The sequence below is a fragment of the Pseudonaja textilis genome, chromosome Z (assembly GCF_049901715.1).
Source record: "Pseudonaja textilis isolate UNSWEBS1 chromosome Z, rPseTex1.2, whole genome shotgun sequence".
In the NCBI taxonomy this organism is placed as follows: domain Eukaryota; kingdom Metazoa; phylum Chordata; class Lepidosauria; order Squamata; family Elapidae; genus Pseudonaja; species Pseudonaja textilis.
Window position 1 is genome coordinate 99,461,063 of NC_142008.1, and position 22,516 is coordinate 99,483,578.

General features: G+C 38.4%; 1 protein-coding gene across 13 annotated transcripts in view; it reads right to left on the reverse strand.

Moving 5' to 3' along the window:
* Positions 1 to 19,893, reverse strand: part of FAM117A (family with sequence similarity 117 member A) — a 39,559-nt gene extending 19,666 nt beyond the window's left edge. For 4 of the 13 annotated variants that reach the window (XM_087918514.1, XM_087918507.1, XM_087918509.1 and 1 more), the window contains exons 1-4: positions 19,680 to 19,893; positions 17,729 to 17,881; positions 14,924 to 15,055; positions 7,382 to 7,548 (exon numbers count right to left, since the gene is read on the reverse strand). In XM_087918514.1, coding sequence (XP_087774640.1) covers positions 7,382 to 7,548; positions 14,924 to 15,002 — 246 coding nt within the window. In that variant the 5' untranslated portion in view covers positions 15,003 to 15,055; positions 17,729 to 17,881; positions 19,680 to 19,893. Of the gene's footprint in view, positions 1 to 7,381; positions 7,549 to 8,302; positions 9,194 to 14,923; positions 15,056 to 17,728; positions 17,882 to 19,679 lie in introns of those variants that run through there. The other 9 variants (XM_087918513.1, XM_026710794.2, XM_026710795.2 and 6 more) reach the window with 5 other exon arrangements.
* Positions 19,894 to 22,516: the final 2,623 nt, after the last annotated feature.

The window sequence follows — 22,516 nt, forward strand, 5'->3', positions numbered from 1 at the left end:
TAAAATTATGCCTTATTGAGCACCTTAGCAAAAAGGCTTCATGCTGTCTCAGATGTGTGGATTTCAAGTTCCAGAATTTTTCAGCCAGCATGTTAGGATATTCTAGTCATATTGGCTAGGAATTCTGGGAACTAGTCCTAGCATATCCTAAAATAGCATATCTAAAGAGTACTAAGATTGAGACAAGTACACTAAATAAACAACACTGCATATGAGCCCAAATATATTTCACATCCCACCCAATGTTTGCAAGTATATAAAATTTTCCATACTTTGTGATAGGGGACAGGACCCAGAGATGACAGACTACATAGAGTAAGAAAGCTCATATAAGCTAAGGCCTCAGTGGCAGTATCAATGTAAGGATAGCCTTCTTCTTGGGATCTTGGCTGGGATATTTATTTATTTTATTTATTTATTTAAATCATGGACTTGAACTCCAAATGCTGGGAGAATGGCTGATACAAGAACATTGTTTTAAGTACTCACTGTACTGAAGGATGACACTGACACTGGCAATTATTATTCATTATCACTAATTATCTGCAAGACTTCTGTAAGAAAATATACACTCAATTCCATTAAGTGAGTTTGCCCTTGGCTGCAACTGATGTCAAGTAGCTTGCCATGCAATTATGCTAACAGGTACATTCAGTGCCCAATGTTAGATTGCACAGAAGTGAAGTTAATTATAATATTGAAAAGTCAGAGTACTTCCAGGTATATATTACTTGCCAGCTTAGGCATTCTATACTCCTCGTTTACAATGGAAACCAAGGGACAAATCTTCTACTACCAGTATAGGAGATTGAGCTGCTAAAACTTTTGTATTTCCTTGTTTCTAAGTATATATTATCCGTCACAATTAAGTATCAAGATTTTCTCCATATCTTTTGGTTCTCTTCATCCTGATCCTCTAATTTTACAACTACCAGAAATAATTTTAGGAAGATTCATTTTGTACCCCAGGTTTCTGCTAGACAAGCTGCCAAAAGAGCATAAGGGACCTATTAAGAACACAAAATTGACCTTCAACAAAGTACTTGTTATAAAAAAATGCTAGCAACTACTTCTGCAAACAGCTATGTTGAAGAACCTTAGAGAGAATATGTATGGCACCGCCTCAACAGCTGAGCAACTATAAAAGTTTAAAAGCTAAGGAACAACATTCCCAGTGAAAAGGCTTAGCAAAAATAAGGAGAAGATCTACAGAAGAGTTGCAGGCAAGGGATAAATACTGTTTGCAGTGATCCCTCCTCTGCTAGAAATGCCGTGTGAAAAGTGACCTTTTTGTTTAGCAAGCATTTTGGGGCAGGAGCACATAACCAGCTACATTTCAATATCACCATGGCTGTGATTCTAGTGAATTGGTAAAAACAAAAACATTAGTCAATTATCAACCATGGTAGACAATTCCACCAAAACAAACAAGGGATGCAGGATACCAGGCTATAAAAGAGTGATTAAAAAAAAAAAAACTCTGGCCATGATGCTAAGCACAAATCCCTTCCTCAAACGCAGGGGTGGGATTCTACCAGTTTTCACCTATTCGCTAGAACCGGTTGTTAACATGCTAAGCAGTTTGGAGAACCGGTTGTTGGAAGAAATTACTGGCCTAATCCTGTAAGGAAGGCAGGAAGGAAACATTCTGGTGTTGCTTACACAAACTGCCTCTCTGTTAACCCTTATTACATTCTTGGCAGGACTAGACTTCCTGTCTCAGGAACTTCTCTGGATTATTTTTCCCTCCTTTGCTGGTACTTTGCTTGAGTGGGATGATCAAAGTTACAATGACTACTTTTTACACTTACAACTGTTGCAGCATCCCCACAGTCATGAGAGGCCAGGCAAGGAAATGCGTGCCTTGATGTGAGTGATATTGAGTTGGCCATGCCCAGCCAATAACATGACCACCAAGCTATGTCCACCTAGTCACATGACCACCAAGCCATGCCCACTAAGCCACACCCACAGAATCGGTTGTTAAAAAATTTGAATCCCACCCCTGCTCAAATGTGTTCCTGTCCCAGTGATCAGTTTTCAAGCTACTGAGCTAGACTCTATGAAGAAAACATACACCACTGCTACAGAAGATAGGCCAGTTGTATTTGAAGTTTATTTTTCCTATTTCTATGAATGCAATGATGGAACCCTCAAGAACAGCCAGTCCCTCATCTATTCCTCCACCCTAGGCTTCTCTGAGAAAGAAGTCTGAGAACAAAAACAGTATTTCTGTGCTGAGTTTATCCAAGGCTTTAAGAAGCAACCTCAGTTCAGTTCAACCTCATTTCACTACCAGTATAAATTTGTCTGGAATATGTATCTTAATTGAAGACTAAGTTGAACTGGTGGAAGTCTTAGCTGAACTGGTGTAGTAGTGTGTGTAATGGGGTACAAAACTGTTTCTGTATTAAAATCCATACTTGATCTTTGAGCGCATCTGATCTTCAAAATATACTGGATGGAGTAAACCTTCATATTTATGTATATTCCTTTTGCTTTATCATAAAAGGTAAAATACAAAACAGAAAAATGAACAAACAAAACAAAAGCATATGTCCAGAGCTAACAACAATAACAAAAATTGGCATGCACACCAACATGCCTACCGTCCCTGTCCTATTGTTTCTTTTATTTTTTTTAAATTTTTCTTATATGTATCCATGTATTCATAACTATGTTTTTACTTATACCTATTATCTTGTAAGCAATTGACAAAAATAAATAAATAAATAAATAAAAGTCCACCAACGGTTTCCAGTCTCTTAGAAAGCTGTCTTGTCCATTATGTCTGATCAAAGCAGTTAATTTCGCCATCTCTGCTCATTCAGTCAATTTCAAAATCCATTCTTCAACAGTCAGCATCCCCTTTTCTTTCCAATGTTTGGCAAGTACAATCCTCACAAACCTTAATCTTAATTTACAGTGTAACTTTAACAAACGTTATTACTTCCCAGTATTAGGAAGTGTTTAGAAACTGCAACTTGCTTAGGCTTAGAGCATCAAATTCTGCAGCTCTGCTTTAAAGCATATTACACAAATTTCCCTCCTTGTGGTTTATTTAAGATGCAAGGAGATTTATCCCATTCTGTCCCTGCCCTCCGCCCCCAGCCATATGACACAGTCTAATTAACTGCAAATGTGTGTTTCAATACCTGTTTGGTAAAACTGGCAACAAAGAAACAACCTTACTTTCAACCCTCCCTGTGCCCAACCCTGATATCAGGCAGCCTGTTGAGAGGAAGGAGCCAAAATGCAATGCTCTGCCTTCTGAAGAACTGGTGTAGGAGGCGAAAAGAAAATGTTTTATTGATTAGAGCTTTTGAAACCCCAAAAGTCTATAATAACTTTAAAAGGCATCACAGAAAGTCGCTGTGTTCAACAAGTCCAGACTCAGTAAATTTCCTGCCTGGGTTAAGAAATCTTAGTCCCTCCTTGGCTTTAAGAAAGCATAGAAGACTTACTTGTTCTGTCTTGCAAAGATGGAGACAGTGTTATTCCTAGAGGTGGGGTTCATGGGCATACACATTTTATCCTTTCTGACTTAAAAATATTTTTGGTTTTTTATTTTTGAATAAAACAGTGAAAGTTTGGGAGAAGGAAACATACAAGTACAACAAATAAATAAGAAATCTTAACTATGGAACTCCTGGAAAAGTCAGTATGGGGACTGCCTAGCAGTCTGCTCCACGGAGAGCAGTCATGCCAATAGTAAGCCAGTAAAGATAATTAACTTGGGTGGTAGATTTACTGCACGAACTGTCTCTATTCTCAAACAGAATAGGAATAGGAATAGAATGGCACTAGACTAGATTAGACAGGACGAAAATTCTGTATTGGCCAAGTGTGATTGGACACAAGGAATATGCTCCGGTGCATAAACTCTCAATGTGCATACAAACAACAAAACAATGGAGTCATAAGATACCAATAGGAGAAGGTAATAGGAAAGATGAGAAGGAAAGCAGCAATACAGCCCTACTACATGGGTAAATATTCTTAGACATAAAAGATCTAGTTAGGAAGCTATGGGTATAGGGGAATTCCATTCAGAATGTTCAACAATACAGACTCCCTAAGGCAGTCTGACTTTAAATACCATATCTCACTTTCTACAATATAATAGAAAATTTCCAAAATTATTATGCTAACGGTGGTCAAATAGCTCCCATATGAAGGAAAGAGGAGGGAAGTGTTTTGAGAAGCAATCAAGCCTGAAAACCACAAGGACAGATAATCTGCAGGAAAGGCATAGCTCAAAGGTTTTATTATCAAAGCTGTAAAATGTTTTGTATGATTACAATAGATAACAAGTTACATGCGGCAGCTGGGGAATGTGTAGAGAAAGGAATCTTATAGATGATGGGAACCTTCTTTATTTTGCTTATAAGAGAAATACGTATTATATATGAAGAGGGATGAAATATCTTTCTTCATTTAAACTATTGATCATTACATAACTTAGTTCCAGGCCATCTATTGGATTCCAGAAGATCCATCCTTTGGATCTATCCATGAAGGTGCACACTCAGGGGTGGGATTCTACCAGTTCGCACCTATTCTCTAGAACAGGTCGTTAACATGCTAAGCAGTTTGGAGAACCGGTTATTAGAAGAAATTACTAGCCTAATCCTGTAAGGAAGGCAGGAATGAAACATTCTGGTGTTGCTTACAGAAACTGCCTCTCCGTTAACTCTTATTACATTCTTGGCAGGACTAGACTTCTTATCTCAGAAACTTCTCTGGAGATATTTCCCCCTCCTTTGCTGTTACTTTGCTTGTTTGGAGTGACCATTCAAAGTTACAATGGCACTGAACAAAGTGACTTATGACCATTTTTCATACTTACGACTGTTGCAGCATCCCCACAGTCATGCGAGGCCAGGCGAGGAGATGCATGCCTCGATGTGAGTGATATTGAGTTGGCCATGCCCAGTCAATAACATGACCAAGCCACGTCCACCCAGTCACATGACCACCAAGCCACACCCACAGAATCGGTTGTTAAAAAATTTGAATCCCACCCCTGTGCACACTGAATTCCTTCTTGGCAGATCAAGGTGGGGATGGACCCAGAAACAGATCCTTTCCTAGCCGATCTCACTTTGGAATTATTTTGCACCATGAAGTCTGTACAAGACTTCTTTATGTTTTTGTAAGGCAACAAAGCAACAAAGATCTTAGAAATGAATGTCCAGATGAAGCACAGTTACTTGTTTTATGTTATTATTATATAACAGCGGTTATTCGTTATGAATATTTTGTTTAGATGTTAGCCATCTATGGTTGGGCAAAATACATCAGTAAATAAATAACATTCTGGTGTTTTGTAACAATGTTCGATTTCAATTTAAAAAATATCCAATCAGTAGGGGCAATGCTATCTGGAGACTATAAAAGTTAAAACCCAATGCATTTGGAAGTTATCCGAGAACAAAGTCTTACAGCTCAAGCAAACCTTAATTATCTTTACAGAATTTTGTTAAAATTCATTAAAATAATACCTAATTCCAGCTGATCACCATATAGTAAGTGGCTTCATTTATCATATATCATACAAAGAGAGAATTTGCTTCAAATAAATCACTTTGCAAATTTTTGTTTATTAAATTTCTTCATTTATGACATTTACATGTCACCTATGTCACTAACAATGACTCTGGGCAGCTTACAAACATCATAAAACAGAAGTATGAACATTTGAACATTAAATATTAAATTAATCAAAATTAGGTAAATTAAAAATCAGAAAATTATGGGGTGGAGGTGGGATCTCCTTCCTAGCCAAGTAAGCATCTCCAACATGTAATGAATGACCACTGGGGCCCCAGGCCCACTGGCAGAGTCAGGTCTTGAGGCTCTTATGGAAGAGCAAGTGGGTGGGATGGGTCTCATCTCCTAGAGAACAATGTTCCAGAGGATGAGAACCATGCAGAAAAGCATATATAGCATAATTATCATTTTACATGTCTATGGTATCCTTTTGGTGGACGTGGAGTGATAATTCTCTTGCTTTCATGTCCTGATTCATAATAGTTTTGCAAGTATACCATAATACATAAAAGAATATTGACATGGATTTTTTTGGGGAAAAAAACGAGTTACCACTTACACATCATGGGCAGGTGACACATTCAACAATTCAACAAACTAATTATTATATAGATTATTGTAACATATTAAATATTAACTGAACTTAATATGGTACAAACTTTTATGGCTTGATTTGATTTAAGAAATAAAGCCGGTCTAGTTAATAATGTATGCAATAAATTTATTTTTAAAGGTTCCATAAATTCTTGCTTCTGTTACCACAGATATGGCTACTGTAAAAGAGTACGGGGAATATGTTATCAAAATTAAGTAAATAATGGTAAGTACTGAGCAGATATATCATTTTAGATTTCATAATTTTCACAAAGCACGTCTTTACAATTTTAGCAATTTTAGATTACAATGGTTATTTCTCACGTAAGATAAAAGTTAGGGTTCCTAGAACACCTAACCCACGCAGAAACCACATTTTTGCAGTTGTGTAACACCTACTGCAGAACTGAATACTAGGAACCCAAGCAATGACCAGGGATAATAATCACCAGGAGATGAAGGAAAATATCTCATAAACTTGGCACTGCATGTGTTTGGCTAGGTGAAACATAGCCTGACCGGATAGCATTGTACTGGATTTGGAAGCTACTGAAGGGATATGTCTAAATTAGGTACAAGTAGAAGGGTTAACTTGTCCCTAATTTAGACATACCCCTTCAGTATGAAGTAGAAGGGTTAAAGGGATGTGGTGGCTCAGTGGCTAAGATGCTGAGCTTGTCAATCAGAAAGGTGGGCAATTCGAATCCCTAGCGGAGTGAGCTCCCGTTACTTGTCCCAGCTTTTGCCGGCCCAGCAGTTCGAAAGCATGTAAAAATGCAAGTAGAAAAATAGGGACCACTTTGGTGGGAAGGTAACAGCGTTCCGTGCACCTTCAGCATTTAGCCATGCCGGCCACATGACCACGGAGACGTCTTCGGACAGTGCTGGCTCTTCAGCTTTGTAACAGAGATGAGCACCATCCCTTAGAGCCGGAAATGACTAGCACACGAGGGAAACCTTTACCTTTTTAGAAGGGTTAAAGATACAAGGTCAAAAGGTTGATTTTTGAATTTGCAACTTCTCTTCCTTTCAGCCTTTTCAATTAAAATTAGACATTCTGATTGAAAGTCTGCATTGAAACACATAATGATAACCTTTTATTTTGAAGGAGCCAAATTAAGATAGCAAATTTAATGACAGACAATATCTAACTCTCTTGATTTCTAATTCCTTCACTCTTTTGATATCTGCTACCATACTGATCCTTCTGTAAGCTGAAGGATAGGCCCAGTACCTGAGTAGATTTGTCAATCATATGTGACAAGGGAAGTCCTTCGGCATCCCGAGGCCACTGGCCCATAAGGTATGAACCAAGGATGGTATCTAATGATGATGTGTGCTGTACTCTTGGTGGTCTGTTCTGGGAGGCCTTTTCAGGACTGGCAGCACATGGAACACTAGCTAGACAACAAGAAAGAAAAAAGACAGGAATGAATCAATGGATTTGCTACAGAATGCAAGCAAGCACCATTTCTGTCAAAGTGCTTTCATCAACTGCTTTCACATTCCTTCTCACATTTACTCTCAATTATTATTCTAGACCTTGAGGCTTCCTACATTGGCAGTCACAAATATTTTTCCATCCCACACTTTAAACCACTACTGCAATGCCCTCTTCCCCAGCACAATGTAATATGGGTGGGGGAAAAACACATACAACCTTTGAAACCAAAGTGGTTGCCACACATTTTAGTTGGTTAAAAAATGGTATTTCGGCAACAAATGACAAAGTATTAGCTGAGTATTTTTTTTATTGATTTTACTAATTTTGCTGTAACCAAATGTCTTTAACTGAACATCGTAAGTTCCAAGCCTTAGTTTTATGGAAAGACACAAATGATGTGGTTTTTTTTTAAATTAAAAAACAAAACAAAACTAACAGTGGGGTGAGAAGACAGAACAAATAACATCTTAGCAGCAATAGCCAGCAGCATTTTTCCTTGTTCCACACTTAGCAAACATGCATAGTATGTAAGTCAATATAAACTGCTACCTTCTCCTTTTAAAATATACATCAATAGCAAGCAGAGACAAAAATCTGAATATGAAGTTTATGTAAAAGGCTAAACAACTAAAGTAATTCAAATACAGTTTCTTGAGCCCAGCAATCCAAATTCAAGGCTTGGAGTATGAAGCTATCAATAAATTAGCTTACCCAGTGGCCTTGGGCTACTCATGCCTTCTCTCTGTTGAATCTTCCCCAGAGGAGTGAAGATGAAATATGAGACAAGTTGTGGTAACACTCAGCCCTTGGGATAGAAATCTAATTGCATCTAAATATATTCATTTCCCAACTGCTTCTCTAGTCAACAAGAATGCAATTTCCTCCCTTATTTTTAGGCTGGGCCTGCTGATTATCTCTCCTCCCTTATTACTGTTTTGCAAGTCTAGTAACTTTAGACATTTTTCAAAAAAATTACTATTTCCCCAGTAATATCAGTGGAAGACCATTTTACACATTGTTCATAGTATCAAAGGCTACAGCCATATTTATCAACAGCAAATTTTTCCATTTCCCTTTAGGCACATCAACATTTTTACGGAAGCTAATGAATTTCTCAGCTATCTTCCCTGATATGAGACTTGCAGCTGTACAAAGACTACAACTCCCTTTTTCTTGTACCAGTAATTATACCAGCAAGCATCTGACAGAAGGACAAGGAACTGACCGACTTATGAAGATAAGATCCAACCTAGAAATAAGGAGAAATTTCTTGATAGTGAGGACAAATAATCAGTGGAATGGTTTGCCTTCAGAAGTTGTGGATGCTCCTGGAGACTTTTAAGAAGAGATTGGATAAACGTTTGTCTGAAATGTCTAGGTTTCTTGCTTAGGGGTTGGCCTAGAAGATCTCAAAGATCCCTTCTGATTCTATTATTTTACTCTACTCTACTCACAAAGGATGCAGGGTTGGGAAAAGTTGAAGTAAGATGCAAGAACCTATAGGAAATCTGGCTAATCCAAATCATTATTTAGGAAAAAGACAAAAGGAAACTTACAGCTTCCTATACGCTGCAGAAGTACCACTTACTAAGAAGTTTCCCTTCTCTAAATATTTCTAACAAAATACATAGTTCTGAAAATAAAAATGTTAATAGCATTGCCCATCTACCCAACATTGTGATGCCTACCATTTTCTTGTCCTGAGAAGAGAATTATTTCTTCTTCACAATACACATTTTTTCTCACCTTATATCTAAAAGCCTTATTGAAAAGAGCCAGAGGTTTGTTTGGTTTTCTGTTCTGTTTCATTTTGAATCTCCCAATTCAATATTTAACATATATCATCAAAAAGCTGACGCCAGTATGAATTAAGAGAACAAATTGTTTTTAAAAAGCTGTTTGCCTCCGGAGCTAACCTCTTTGCATTAATTTAATGAATTATATTAGCACTTAACAAGCCTTCCTCCATCTACCAGTAAAACTGGCAATGTTCTATTTTCACCTAACATGGGTCATTATGAACTATGTCCCAAGGAGGGGAAATCTGCACAAAGACATTCACTGATTCTGATAAGGGACCTGTAAAGCCAAGATTTCCTGGCTCTCAGCTACTGCATTTAAGTAGGGGGGGGGGAATGCCAACTAAAGCCCCAGGCAAGGGTTTGTTTGCTTTTCCTTTACACATAAATTAATATGCACTCTTAAGTAAATGAGGGATCTTCTGGTCTGCTGCCAATAAGATCTCTGGCAGCTCCTTTCAGAGTTCGACTCACAACTGTTCACAGCAGCTATTTAAGGCCTCTCCTGACTGGCTGTTGACCTCACATCAGGGTCTATTTGAGGCACATGCATTCAACTTCAGAAGGATATGCCTGAATATAAAACTTGCTTCTAGCATTCCTTCTTCAACCTAAAAATTCTGACCCAAAGGCAATCTTTCCTCATAATGAAGAAATCTGCAGTTCCCCTTCTCAGTAGCCTAGGACTGACAAATAAGTCAATGATTGGAACCACTTGCGGTAGATATCTGGGAAATGGGGGTTGCACACTGCTAGCAGAACTGGAAAGATAACAGATCCGCAGCTGACCTGAAGCTTTTTCCTGTCCCAATCAAAGCAGCACTATCTAAAAATAACCCGAGGCTGCAAAACAATGCCTCCTTTAATAAAAAGATGGCTTGTGAGAAAAGCAGTGGTAGAGTGAAGTGTCCTGTTTACAGGGCTGCTCTATTATCAGTTTAGTCCATTAGGTTAGGAGCAGATCAGCACCACCTGGTTGGACTAGTCCAAGCTCTGTATGCCAGTTAAGCATCTCCAATCAGGGCTGTGTCGAAAATGTAGGGAGCCGAGGCAGAAGAACATTTTGATAATAAAAAGTATTATCTCAACCTACCAGTCTGGTAGCTGCTTCACATCTGTTTCTCCATATGGGACTTCTTCTTTCTCCATTCCCTTATTTTATTCTACATGCATATGGAAATTATTAGCATATAAGAGTGAAATATTGTGCCCCATCTTCCCCAACTATTTCACTGCAACTGCTCTAGGTAACATTGCCAATAATTCCTTTCCAGCTTCTGTGACTTCAGGATACACAAAAGGACCAGAGTGACAGCATTTAGCTGAAATTCTGCAGGCTAATCACACATGTGAAACCCCACCTGACAGAAGCTGTTCCTATATTCATTTCTACGGGTCCGCTTATGACCATTCATTCAGTAAGCGTTTCAAATTACAGTAGCACTGGAAAAAAAAGGGGACTTATGACCCGTCCATGAAGTTATGGCCATTGCAGCATCCCCACCATCACCAGGTCAAAATTTGTGCACTTAACAGCCTGTTTTAATTCTCCCCATCCACCTCTCTCTCTTCCCATGGCCTCTCCGCAGTCCCTGCTACCCTGACTTAATCATCGTTTCTCCATTGCTAACCAAGCTGGACCAGCCTGGCCCTCTCCACCAGGCCACTCTGCTGGCTACGTGAGGCTTTCTTCCCCAGATCATGTGAGGTGGTCAGAAGATTGGGGAAGATGATCTCATGTGGCCACAGAGATGGATAAGCCAGGCTAGGCAGTGTGGGTCCTTTCATAGAACAAAGCGCAGCTGAGACCCCCAGGGGTGGTTCAGGGGCTTCTCTTAGCCCAAGAACTGTGGGACACTAAGAAGATCCTGAGTCTTAGTGTAGTCTTTTTCTTGCTTTCCTCCACTTTGAAAGTACATATGCACCCTAGATTCTCTGTCCCTGGAATCCCTGCACCTACAACTCCTCCCCCCATCCTCTTCCTCTAACCTCCTCGAGCTTGTACCACCCTGCAGCACCCCAATTTGTGTGTGAGCTTAACTGGGCTTCCCAGGGCTCCCGCCACCCCCCCACACATTCCCTTGCAGCACTCCCAGGCTCCTTATCTAGGATTCACTCTACTTCCCACAAGTACAGTGTAGTACAAGACACGTGGCATGTCTGGAGTTACAATACCAACTGGGACTGGCGGGATTGTGATCATGTGATGTTGTGTTATGCTTTACAATAGCATCACTTATTGAAAGATATTCCACGCCTAATTGTAGTCATAAGTTACAACTACCAGTATATTCTGCCCTACTAATCCTGCTAGCATAGCAAATATTTAAGTTTGTCTCTTCCATTCAGTTTGCCTCCCTGTTGAAAAGAAATTGTCTTTTGTACAACTTGTGTGTTTATTTTTGGCTCAAGAACTTGGCAGAACCCAGCTAGGTAAGTAATGTTCAATACACCATAGTTAAATCTTCCAGAGTTTTTAGCACAACATGTAAACTCAGTTTTGGGGCCTATGCATTTATACTCAACTTGTCTGTTTTAAGACAAAAATACTTTCCTGTTTAAAAGGGGAAACTAAAAACATGAAGGAACTGATGCTTTTGTAAACATTAGGCTTCACAAAAAGGCTGATACAAGATGGAACATTTAAGCTCAGATAACATCTTACATAACACGTAAAATATGTTAGATAAATTGCACTCAAATCAAATCATCTTAATAAAGTCCATTAGTAACATCCATAACAAGTAGTAAAAGCCGCTGAATATTTTTTCCATTTGTACCGTCTGCAACTTTTGGATAATCTGACAATGCTCCTTTTTTGTGGTCTATCTTTAGATAACTGTGGCTTGCAATTCTGAAGTGTTATAATCATGATCATCACAAAAAAGGTGCAAATATTATAACAACCAACCCCAAGTCATAAAACAGGCAGTAGCATAAATGGTTTCAGTAAAACTGTATTAAGCAGATCACAAGCACTCATACATAAGCAACCAATAGTTATTAGCAATCTAAGGGAAACTGCTGCCAAGTATAGTATATGAAAGGGCATATGGTTCTCCCACATAGTTTCATAATGTATGAAACTGCAAGCCACACACTAAAACCCTGCTTTTTAACCATTTAAGCAGGATAAAACAGCTACTATGAGAGCTCATGTTTGAGTTATAAAATAGGATTAAAAACATCCACTGAAGACTTACGACTTATACTGGAAGCCACAAAATTTCTATTTTTTTCTACAGTACAACTCTAAGTTTCCTTCAGCTTCCAGAATCAGTTGCAACTCCAAGGTCAAGTTTACAGGCTTCTTTTGGAACCATGATGCATTACAATGTAGGAACAGTCCAGAAAGACTGCTAACGGAGTCAGCACAATGTAATGATTATGATGCTGGACTCGGGCCACAGAAATTGAGGTCCAAATCCATAGTCAGCTATGGAAATTCACCAGTTGACCTGGGCCTGCTGCTCTCTCTCAGTCCAAATGCATAGGGAGTTGCTCTGAAGGTGAAATTAAGGATACGTTAGGGCTGGGGGATAAATTTAAAGAACATTTTTCTTTGACAAAACTTTGAATGAAATACACTCTCAAAAGATGCTATACTATGGTCATCTCCTTTCTATGACCAAAACAAAATGTCCATACTGCTCTCCTATGGTCTGCTTTGAAGCCTCTCTCTGTTTTTTTTCTGTATGACAGGAAAAGGCTCAAAAGAGAACCAAGGAGAATCCCCATAGGGTATTTGCAAGAGAGCATTGTAAGTATCAGCTAATGTAAAGCTCCGCCTTGGCACAACCAAGTGACTTTTCAAGCTGGGTAGCAGAAAGCACACAGCAGTGGGTGAACCTCAGACTTTACTGCCTCCCACCTGATGGAAGTCATCAGTATAAAAAATTTCATCATTCACTTCTCCCATATGCTGGTCAACTGCCAAGCAGTTGAAGAGTCTGAAAGGGAGGAGATGAACTGTAAAAAAGGGCCCAGGGTCTTTTGGGGAGGGTTGAAGGAGAACACTAAGAATGCTACCAGGTTAGTTGCTGACAAGATCTACAACTGCACTATGAAAAACATGAGCAGCATCCAAAGATAGGAAGGGACAGGGGACCTAGTAGAAGCTCAGAGGGAAATCAGGTTTATTTCAGAACACCAAGAAATAACCAGCCTTTGCATAAGTATATGAAGATGCAGTAGCCGGTTAATTGTGAAGAGATTAATATCTTTAAGAGGAAGCATGATTCTGTATGCTTTAAGATCCAGGACTACTATTCCTATTCCTAAATCTGGTCTCTTTTCCAGCCATATATAAGTCCTATTACCTATTACCTATATTACATCTACAAGCACAAGAATAGTCCAGCTTATATTGGAGAACCATCTTTTTTTTTTTTGCCTTAAAGCTTCTTTGCTAATGACAAGAGAACAGCTAAATATTTGTTTGCAATATAAGCCTCTGTTCCATTAGCTCCACTCTGTTTTACCTACCCACACTGATGCAGAGTGGAATTTTGTCCTTCAGCATTGAAACATTTTCATGTTGCCAAGACTACACCCAGTCGGCACCATTCATCAGGCCCTCCTCCTCCAAAGTGAGCCAACCTGCCTTATACTTTCCAAACCAAAGCAAAAGGTTTCACTCTCTCCAAGCAAGCAGCACCTAGGCAGCAAGGGAACTATTTGGCAGAGAGTTTCCAATGAAAAATCCCCAGCTATGGCCGGATGAGTCACCTCACTGTTTCACACAAGTTCCTGAAGAATAGACTAACTAAGCTGTAACCAGGGAGTGCAGTAGAAATCCTCCTCTGCCTTGCTTAAACTGCTGCCAATGACTTGCTGAGTTCTTTAATTCTAAGGTTCATTCTATTCCATAACCTATTTTCTTAAATTTATTGGCAGGCAAGAATCATTAATTTTTGCTTTTTCATAAATTGTGAAATGATTTTGGAACAGAAGTCATGCCAGTAATAACAGTCAGCCCAGAGTTTCCATTTTTTACTCCCAAGAATACAGGATGTTAGTGAAGAGGAAAGGCAACAAATAAAAACAATACAAAAATTATGAGATTCAAATAGGCAACACACACACATACACAATCCATTATCTATCCCAGACTTTGAAAGTAGCTCTCCAGTACCATTGTTTCCCTGCAATCATAGTGAGATGTCTTCTGGAGTAACCAGATCATGTGTTAGAACCAGAAAAAGATTGTGGAAAATTCTAACCACTAATGTTTATTATTTATTTGCATCCAGCATTTATTTTTTTACAAATAAGCTGGTGAACATATCCAAAACACCTCCCTCCTTCTACTTTTTCCACAACAACCCTGTGAGGTGGGTTGGGCTGAGAGAATATGACTGGCCCAAAGTCACTCCATTAGTTTTTTGTGGTTTTCACGGTTTGTAGAAAGAATTAGCTGTATATTGCACAGCCCCAGTTTTAGTCAATTTAAACAATGTATTTTTCAACCTGGCAGGAAAACAAGTTGCTAGCTGAAAATAAAATCTTCATTAACTATAAAATGATGATGTACCAAAAGTCAAGCATGCAACCCTTATTGGTTCTTTAAGCACCACTGTATGCATATTTTGCTTCTCAGAATCAAAAAGCATCAGCAACGTGCAATTACCACCATATGCCTGTGCAATTATCTTCCATTTGATATCTATAAAGTAAGAAAAAAAACATTATAACATATAGGCTAAAACATGCTTACCTAACAGTTAGCAATCAATAATCTGTGAAGCAAGTGAATAAAGTTATTTTATTAAATATGTTATGCAAATTTAGATAACTATGCTAATGTGATAAAACACAGTTATACTACTTAGGGTATTAGATAGTATTATTTTCAGATAAGAGATCAACATGCATGTTTGGCAGGTGAGTTTTTCAGGTGAATAAAAACAGCTTTAACAGAAATGAGGCAGCATATGAAAGTATAATCTCTAGATAGCAGACCTGGCTCAGTTCTTTTCCTTATTCACTGTATGTTATTTGTGCATGAAAATTGGAGTTAGCATCTATATTGTGCTGCACTAATCCCACATATGGAAGAAAAACTCCTTATTTAAAGTGACAATTTAATAGGTAGGTCTATCTTCTAAACTCAAACTAATTCTTTCAACTCTGTCAGCTATACACTTCCTACCACTAAAGTCTACAAAGGACTTGAAGAACCCAGATAAACAGGAGCACTAGCTCCCCCCATGCTATAGGTATCAAAGGGAACAAATCTTCACAATTGCCCTTACCAGACATTTATAATTCTTCTCTTCATCAAGCAAACCACAGTGAAGGCATAAATATTATCCCAGGCATATTGTTGTAAATGTCCTAAATAATGTTTATCAACCTTCTGTGAAGAAATATCAGCAATATAATAATTTAAATCAATCCTTCATCTACAATGAAATGCCAAATGAAAGTAAGGATGCTACACCATCTAAGGTAAGCAATGTTACGATTAAATGGCAACTAAATCTTAACAGAGCAAAGCTACTATAGTCTGACCAAAATATAGCACTCTGCTGTTTTGATTTCTGCATAGGAAAGAGAGTGAGTGTTGGCAGTGAAAGATGCACTTATCATCTGGTGATAGGCACCTGGCAAGTTCACAGGGTTCAGCTTTCCAATCGTCTGGAGCCAGCAGCGCTTCCCTCTCCCAGCCTCTTCCCTCCACATGCATTTGTGAAGCTGAAAACTGCACGAGAGTGGGAAAACTTCTCATGTCAGCATTGAGACCATTTTTATCTTTGGTATTTGTAATTCAGCCTTGCGTGCCATTTATGGGAAAAAACAGAACTCAAAAATAAATAAAATAAACCTAGGTGTTGGCTGGTGAGAAAGTGCAAAGAACTTATTTCCCAGTACAATTAAAATTGTAGCTGCAGGACTTTAGAAACAATACCAAATAAAAATAAACATATATTTAAAAGATACAGAATAGCTTGTGTCTCTCATTATTTTTTGTTTTTTTAATTGAAAATAAGCAACTATCAAATAATTATTTACAGGAGATTAACAAATTGGAGTATTTAGAGCAGAGGAGGAGAAGATGTGGCAGCACCATAATCACCATTCAGAAATAGAGAGATAAATATTCCCTGATGTCAAATTTGACTCTTGGTGATGACCTAGGCATGTTTATGCAGGGCTTTTTTTTTTTTTTTGCAATAATATAGAACTAGTTTCATAGTGCTTTCTTATAGGATGTTATTTTAGCTTCCCAGGCTACCCACAACTGATTTCCTGGTGGTCTTCCATCCAAATAATAATTAGATCCTATCCTACATATTTTTTCAAGCTCTGCTAAGGTCAGCTAGCTGCTGTCATCTGCACTTCAAGCCTCTTGTATTGGAAGAGATACAAACATTACACATGGATCTGTTTGTCAAAAAGAGAAGGAGGAAACATGTTATTTCTAGGATGCCTTCCACTGGGCAGTAGTTCAATACATTAAAAATAGAAAATATAGACTAAACAGCAGTTAAAATTACACCAAAGCAATACAATACATCACAATATTATAGTCACAATAACAGCCAATGAAAAATCTTTTCAAATTAAGGTTTCAAATCAACATACACACTCAGATCACTTTTTCCTTCACAGGACATTATTTTGTGATTGCAATATAGAAACAGTGTGTATGTGGGAGGGGGTGACAATACCAATTATAATAACACCAATCTTTCTTTAGGACTCAGGTCCCTATCATTTTTTCTTCTCCAGATGGCTAGATATCTGTTTCTATTTATTGTTTCTGATACCTTGAACTGGTGGAGCAGCAGATTCATCCTAGTCGTGCCAAAGCTGAACTGAAACTAGAATTCAGAAGGCTATACGCCAGAACTTGACCAGAAAATAGAAGGACCATTTTCACTGCATGTTCAAGCCTGACCCAGGAAGGCAGGTTACTTTGCACTACCCAAGCTCACTTCACTCCCACGGCGCTACACAAGAAAGCAGAACGCATGGATGCTTCTTCAGTAGTCACAGGCTTTTTTTGACTTTTAATAGACCCAGCTGGGGCAAGGATGAGATAAAAATGGCAGAGCAACTTATAAGCAGAAATTATGGGGGACTGCTCACAACACTCACATTCCAATTTCTCTGTTTCCCACAAAATGGAACGTACCACAGGATATTTGCAAATAAATCATGCATGCCTGTGCAAGGTTCTGCTACTCTGCCCATATACTAAAAGTTACCAATGTCAGTCACTAGAAATCATATAGTTCTTAGCTTCTCACATGAGATATTAACTATTTTTGTGACTTTAGTAGGTACCTCCCTCCTTTAGTGCTGGAAGTTTCTTATGCACAGTCCCACTTACGTTTTATTTGGCTCCAGGATTTCTGAGTTACTTTATATTAAAATACTTGGCTCACCTCACCATTTAAGTGAAGCAATCACAAGGGCAAATTTAAACTCAGTCTTCAAGGAGTTTGTAGAAGATAAGCTAGGCATCTCCTCCTTTGACAAGGGACTGCAATCAAGAAAGGGAATCAAGTGAGTGAAGAAATGGTGTCCAGAAGTGAAGAAAAAATTTAGACAATGAGAATTGGAAGACTGAGATTACACAGCCAAACAAATCTTTTACTTTCTTAACTTCCACTGGTTTTCCACTTATACCACCACTGTGCAGCTAATTTCAGGTTTTTTGTTGCAAATATACTTTTTAAATCCTCCTTCCTTAAAGCAAATACTAAATCAGCTGAAGAGAAAATTAACATGGTCTTTACAAGATCCCTGGTAATAGAGCAAAAATAGAAGTATCTCCTCAATTTAACTTACCACACATAGATGCAAAACAGCAATGCAGAAATGGTTCACCATTATCTCTTCCGCATTTTTTTTTAAATTTCCCAGTCTAATCCATAAACTTGAGATTTTCTGATGATCAACTATATATATATATAGATGCTTAGCTCTTTTTCCACCTTAAGCTCAAATAAAATCAGCTAAATGCAGCCATACTTAAATCAACACTCCCAGTAAAACTGATACCTAGAAGAAAACTATAGTAAACGATGTAATGTGTTGTTACTGTGAAATGAGATCAGAGCAAATAAGAGAGGGAAAAAGAGTGCCATATGAATATGATTTATACCTCACCTAGTAAAATTATTTGCTCTCTTAAGCTATACTCAATATTTCAGTGAAGATTAATACTGTCACGCCATCATTAAGTTCTTCCCCAACTGTCAATTAACTGGACTTTTCCAGTCGTTATTGTTTTTCCAATAAAAGAAATCCAGTCCCTATTGCTTCCATACCATTTTCCAAAGATTTGTTTCTCCATTTCATGACTGAGTATTGCTTGATAGTCATAGCCCCTCCCCAGATTTTTTTTTTTATCTCAGCATGGCTTTTGATGAACCATGTAACTCCACTGGCTTTCAGAAATTTGCAGAAATGTATGAATTTCCAGTTTTTACAAACAAGAAAAGCATATATCTGTAGCATCTCAGTCTATTATGCAGGTGTTTCTACTATGCTTAGCCGATACTGTATATTTCTTTCCATACATACCTTTTCAAGCCGTTACTTCCAATCACTAGTACAGTATATCTAAAATCTGCCTCAGAAACACTCTAAAGGTCCTGGTACGTAAAATTTTCTGTCCATTCTCCGTTCCAGTCACCTTTCTCCAATATACACTAAACACTGTCCTGCTTCACCATGGACATATTATGTTTACGTAGATGATTCCAAATGCATGTGTTTCTTCTCCCACCCCTATTTTCAGTAACCTTTCCCTTAGGGGCAACCCCACCCTCATCTTATGTTAATGAATTTGTTCAATTCAGCCCCATTCTACAATTTCTCCCCTTTGATAAAGTTTCTCCTCTATCTGTGATCCGCTGCATGATGTCACCTGTAAACTGGGTAATAAGAATTACTCCTCATTCAGTTCTAGACTCTTTCCACCAAAGGGCTTAACACCAGCCCACTAAATTCAGTCTAACAAGACTTAACTCACCAACGTCTTCTCTGTCGGTGACATCCTGAACTTCATGACACTCCCCTTCTACCTTCCTTCGTAACATATCTTCTTCTGCCCTCCACCACTCCTATCAATATGCCAATCTGCTAGGAACCCCCTTCCATACTATACAATTTATTTCCTATTTCCGTATAACCACTCTCTTCGGCCTCATTATGCACACATACGCATGCCTGCAAAGTGCTTCCCCAACCCCCACCTCCAATGCCCCACTCCCCATCTCAGCCATCTAATACTTCTCGGAGCAATACTTAGGCCTACGATTTGTCCCCGTTACCTGCCCGATCTCCATCTCCGTTCCTCCGGGACTGCAATTGGAAGGGGAAGGTGGACTTGAGCGGCTGCAACCCGGCCCAACAGGAGGAAGTCCCCGCCGCCATGGCCCGGGTTGAGACAGTCAAAGCCGCTCGCGGGGTGCCGCTTAGCCAAACAACTCCCCAACCTTCACGCTTAACGCCCCGCTCGCACTATGTGACGGGTAACTTGGTCCCAGGACTAAAACCAAACAGGAGGCATTTTTTACACGCTTGGAGGCGTGGCTTCGCGCAACGGCCGCCGCTCATTGGCCAACAAAGTTGGACAAGGTGGGATTTAGGCAAAGACTCGCATGGTCGACTCCCGTGAATAACTCCACCTTTTCTACTGCCGGTGCGTTTCCTTCCTTGTGGGGTGTGAACGCAGCCTAGAGAAACAAAACCTTGGGTTTCTTTTTTGTTGTTGGTCCGCTGTTCACTAGCATAATGTTCCCCTTTCCAGTTTGTTTTATTTGTGGAAAACCATCTAAATAGGCTCCAGGAAAAACAAAACAAAAACGTTTTATAGTCAGGCTTGGTGATCATACTTTTTTTATAACTTCGTTTCTTACGTTGCGATTCACGTTTTATTAAATTGTTTTGAATAAGCCAATCATATTTTTTTAAAAAATCTGGTGAAATACTGCAAAAGAAATGTCAAACAGAATAGCCCTTACTGCAAGCTTTAAGATGATGAAGATGACGATGGTGGAACATTGGCTAGACTCTAGAGATTAGTCCAGTAATTTTGAACTATAATACCAAGATCCCTTTGCCTTTTCTGGTATAAAGTTGAAATGGCCTTCCATTCAAAAGAAACTTATTTTAGAAGAAACAGCCTTAGCAGCATCTCTTAACTTTCTGTATTGCTGTCATGAACACAATTATTTGCTTTGACAGTCTCCCTCCCCCAGCTGACAAAAGTGAAGCAACAGAGTATAACGATATTTGTATGGTTATTTGTAAATGCGTGAAGGGCACATCTTAAAAAGGAAAGCACATTTGTTACAAATGTTACAAAAAAATTAAACATCTGTAGACTGGGGGCGTGCATAAGCGCACCAATCGTGGCTACTATCCCTGTCCTATTGTTTCTTTTTATTTTTCTTATAAGTATTCATCTCATGTATTCAAAACTATGTTTATTCTTATACCTGTATCTTGTAAGTAATTGACAAATCAAATAAATAAATAAACTAAAGGTACTCAACAGTATGATTACTCAAACAGCAGAAATGAAAAGTCTACAAGCTATGTTGGTGCAATAGTACTAAACCGCAATATGCACCACCATTTCCTTGAACAGGGCAGCCAAATAAAGGTTGAATTCAGATGTAGCTAAGAATCCGAACCAGAAGCAAAATTCCTTCTGCTAGTTACCAAGTTCCAAATGCTTTTTAGTACAGAAATAAATCATAACTCCTTTTCATTATTGCATTTTCAGCCACTGCATTAGATCTAACCCTGAAATCTCGGAAGAAAAATATTAACATATAGCCTTGCAGAACTGAATTAAATTCAGTGAGTGCTTGAACTACAGACAAAGACAACTGATTTGGGTAAGAAAGAACACTATGCTGCATTATATTTATTTACTGAATTATATTTATTGCTGAAAATATTGAATTATATTTACTTTGAAGAAAAACTAGATTCCCCCCAAAAAAAAAATAACTCATCTTTAAAATAGAAGGGTTCTCTGAAATTTATGGCCAATAGTATAATGAGGGGAAATTGAATTTTATCCTTCCCATCTTCTACCCTTTCTTTTTGGGAAATGGTGCCCAGTCTAAAGCATGTTTGCTCAGGAATTTAATTAAGTTTCCTCTGAGTTCAAGAGAAATTACTCCCAAACCAGTGAGCAATTAATATTCAATGTAAGCAATTTCATGGGAACAGCAGCAAAGTCTCCTTTCAAAGACTTAGACCAGCAATAGGCAAACATAGTACCCCCAGATAATCTGGAGTCAACCTCTAATATTTTTGACTACTGGCAATGCTATCTGTAGCAAATGAAAATTGAAGTTTAAAACATCTGAAAGACACCAGATTCCCTATCATGGGGTGGAAGCAACACTCCAAATAGAGACATCCAAAAATCTTATGTATTTCCACTGGAAAGATTAGGCTCCATTCTTGCACAGTTGGAAGACTGTGGACCCAAAATATGTATTTATCTATCAAATTCATGTAGACATCCATTTTCCCAAAGGTGATTCTGGATGGTGCAAAACAACAAGTAAAGCAGCAAATATAAAGCAAAAAAAAAAATCTAGAAACCAGAGTAATAAATAACAAAAAATTTACTATCTATCAGCGAAAGGAGGATAAAAATGTCCCCTCAGCAATGGAGCAATCGAGACAAATCTCCAGCTCCCAACCAGGTAAGAGGAAAATGTGAGAAAGATACTCAAACTAACTCCACATGCTCTAGGTATAAGCTGAGCCAAAAGATGCTTTCTACTTGTAATACAGATCTCTCAAGAAATCCATTCTTGTTTCCTGAGTTTGTCTACTTTAAAGGGCTTTACTCTTTGATATAGAACTCAACTCTGTCCTCTAAACCATAGTCTGAGATAGAGGTCCTTAAATTGTTTGTTATAATTACCCCTTTTCCTGGTCCTGAATAATATCATTCCCACCCCACCAAAAAACCATCAGACTCTGTTGTTTTACATAAGTGGCAGTCCCAAATTGGATCCTCAATCCACAAATAAGCAAATTGTTCCATTATCTACATAATTCCACATAATTTCTGTTCTGTGGTTCTTAATCTTATTAATAGTTGGAAGATTAGATTCGGACAACAAAGTGATCCACA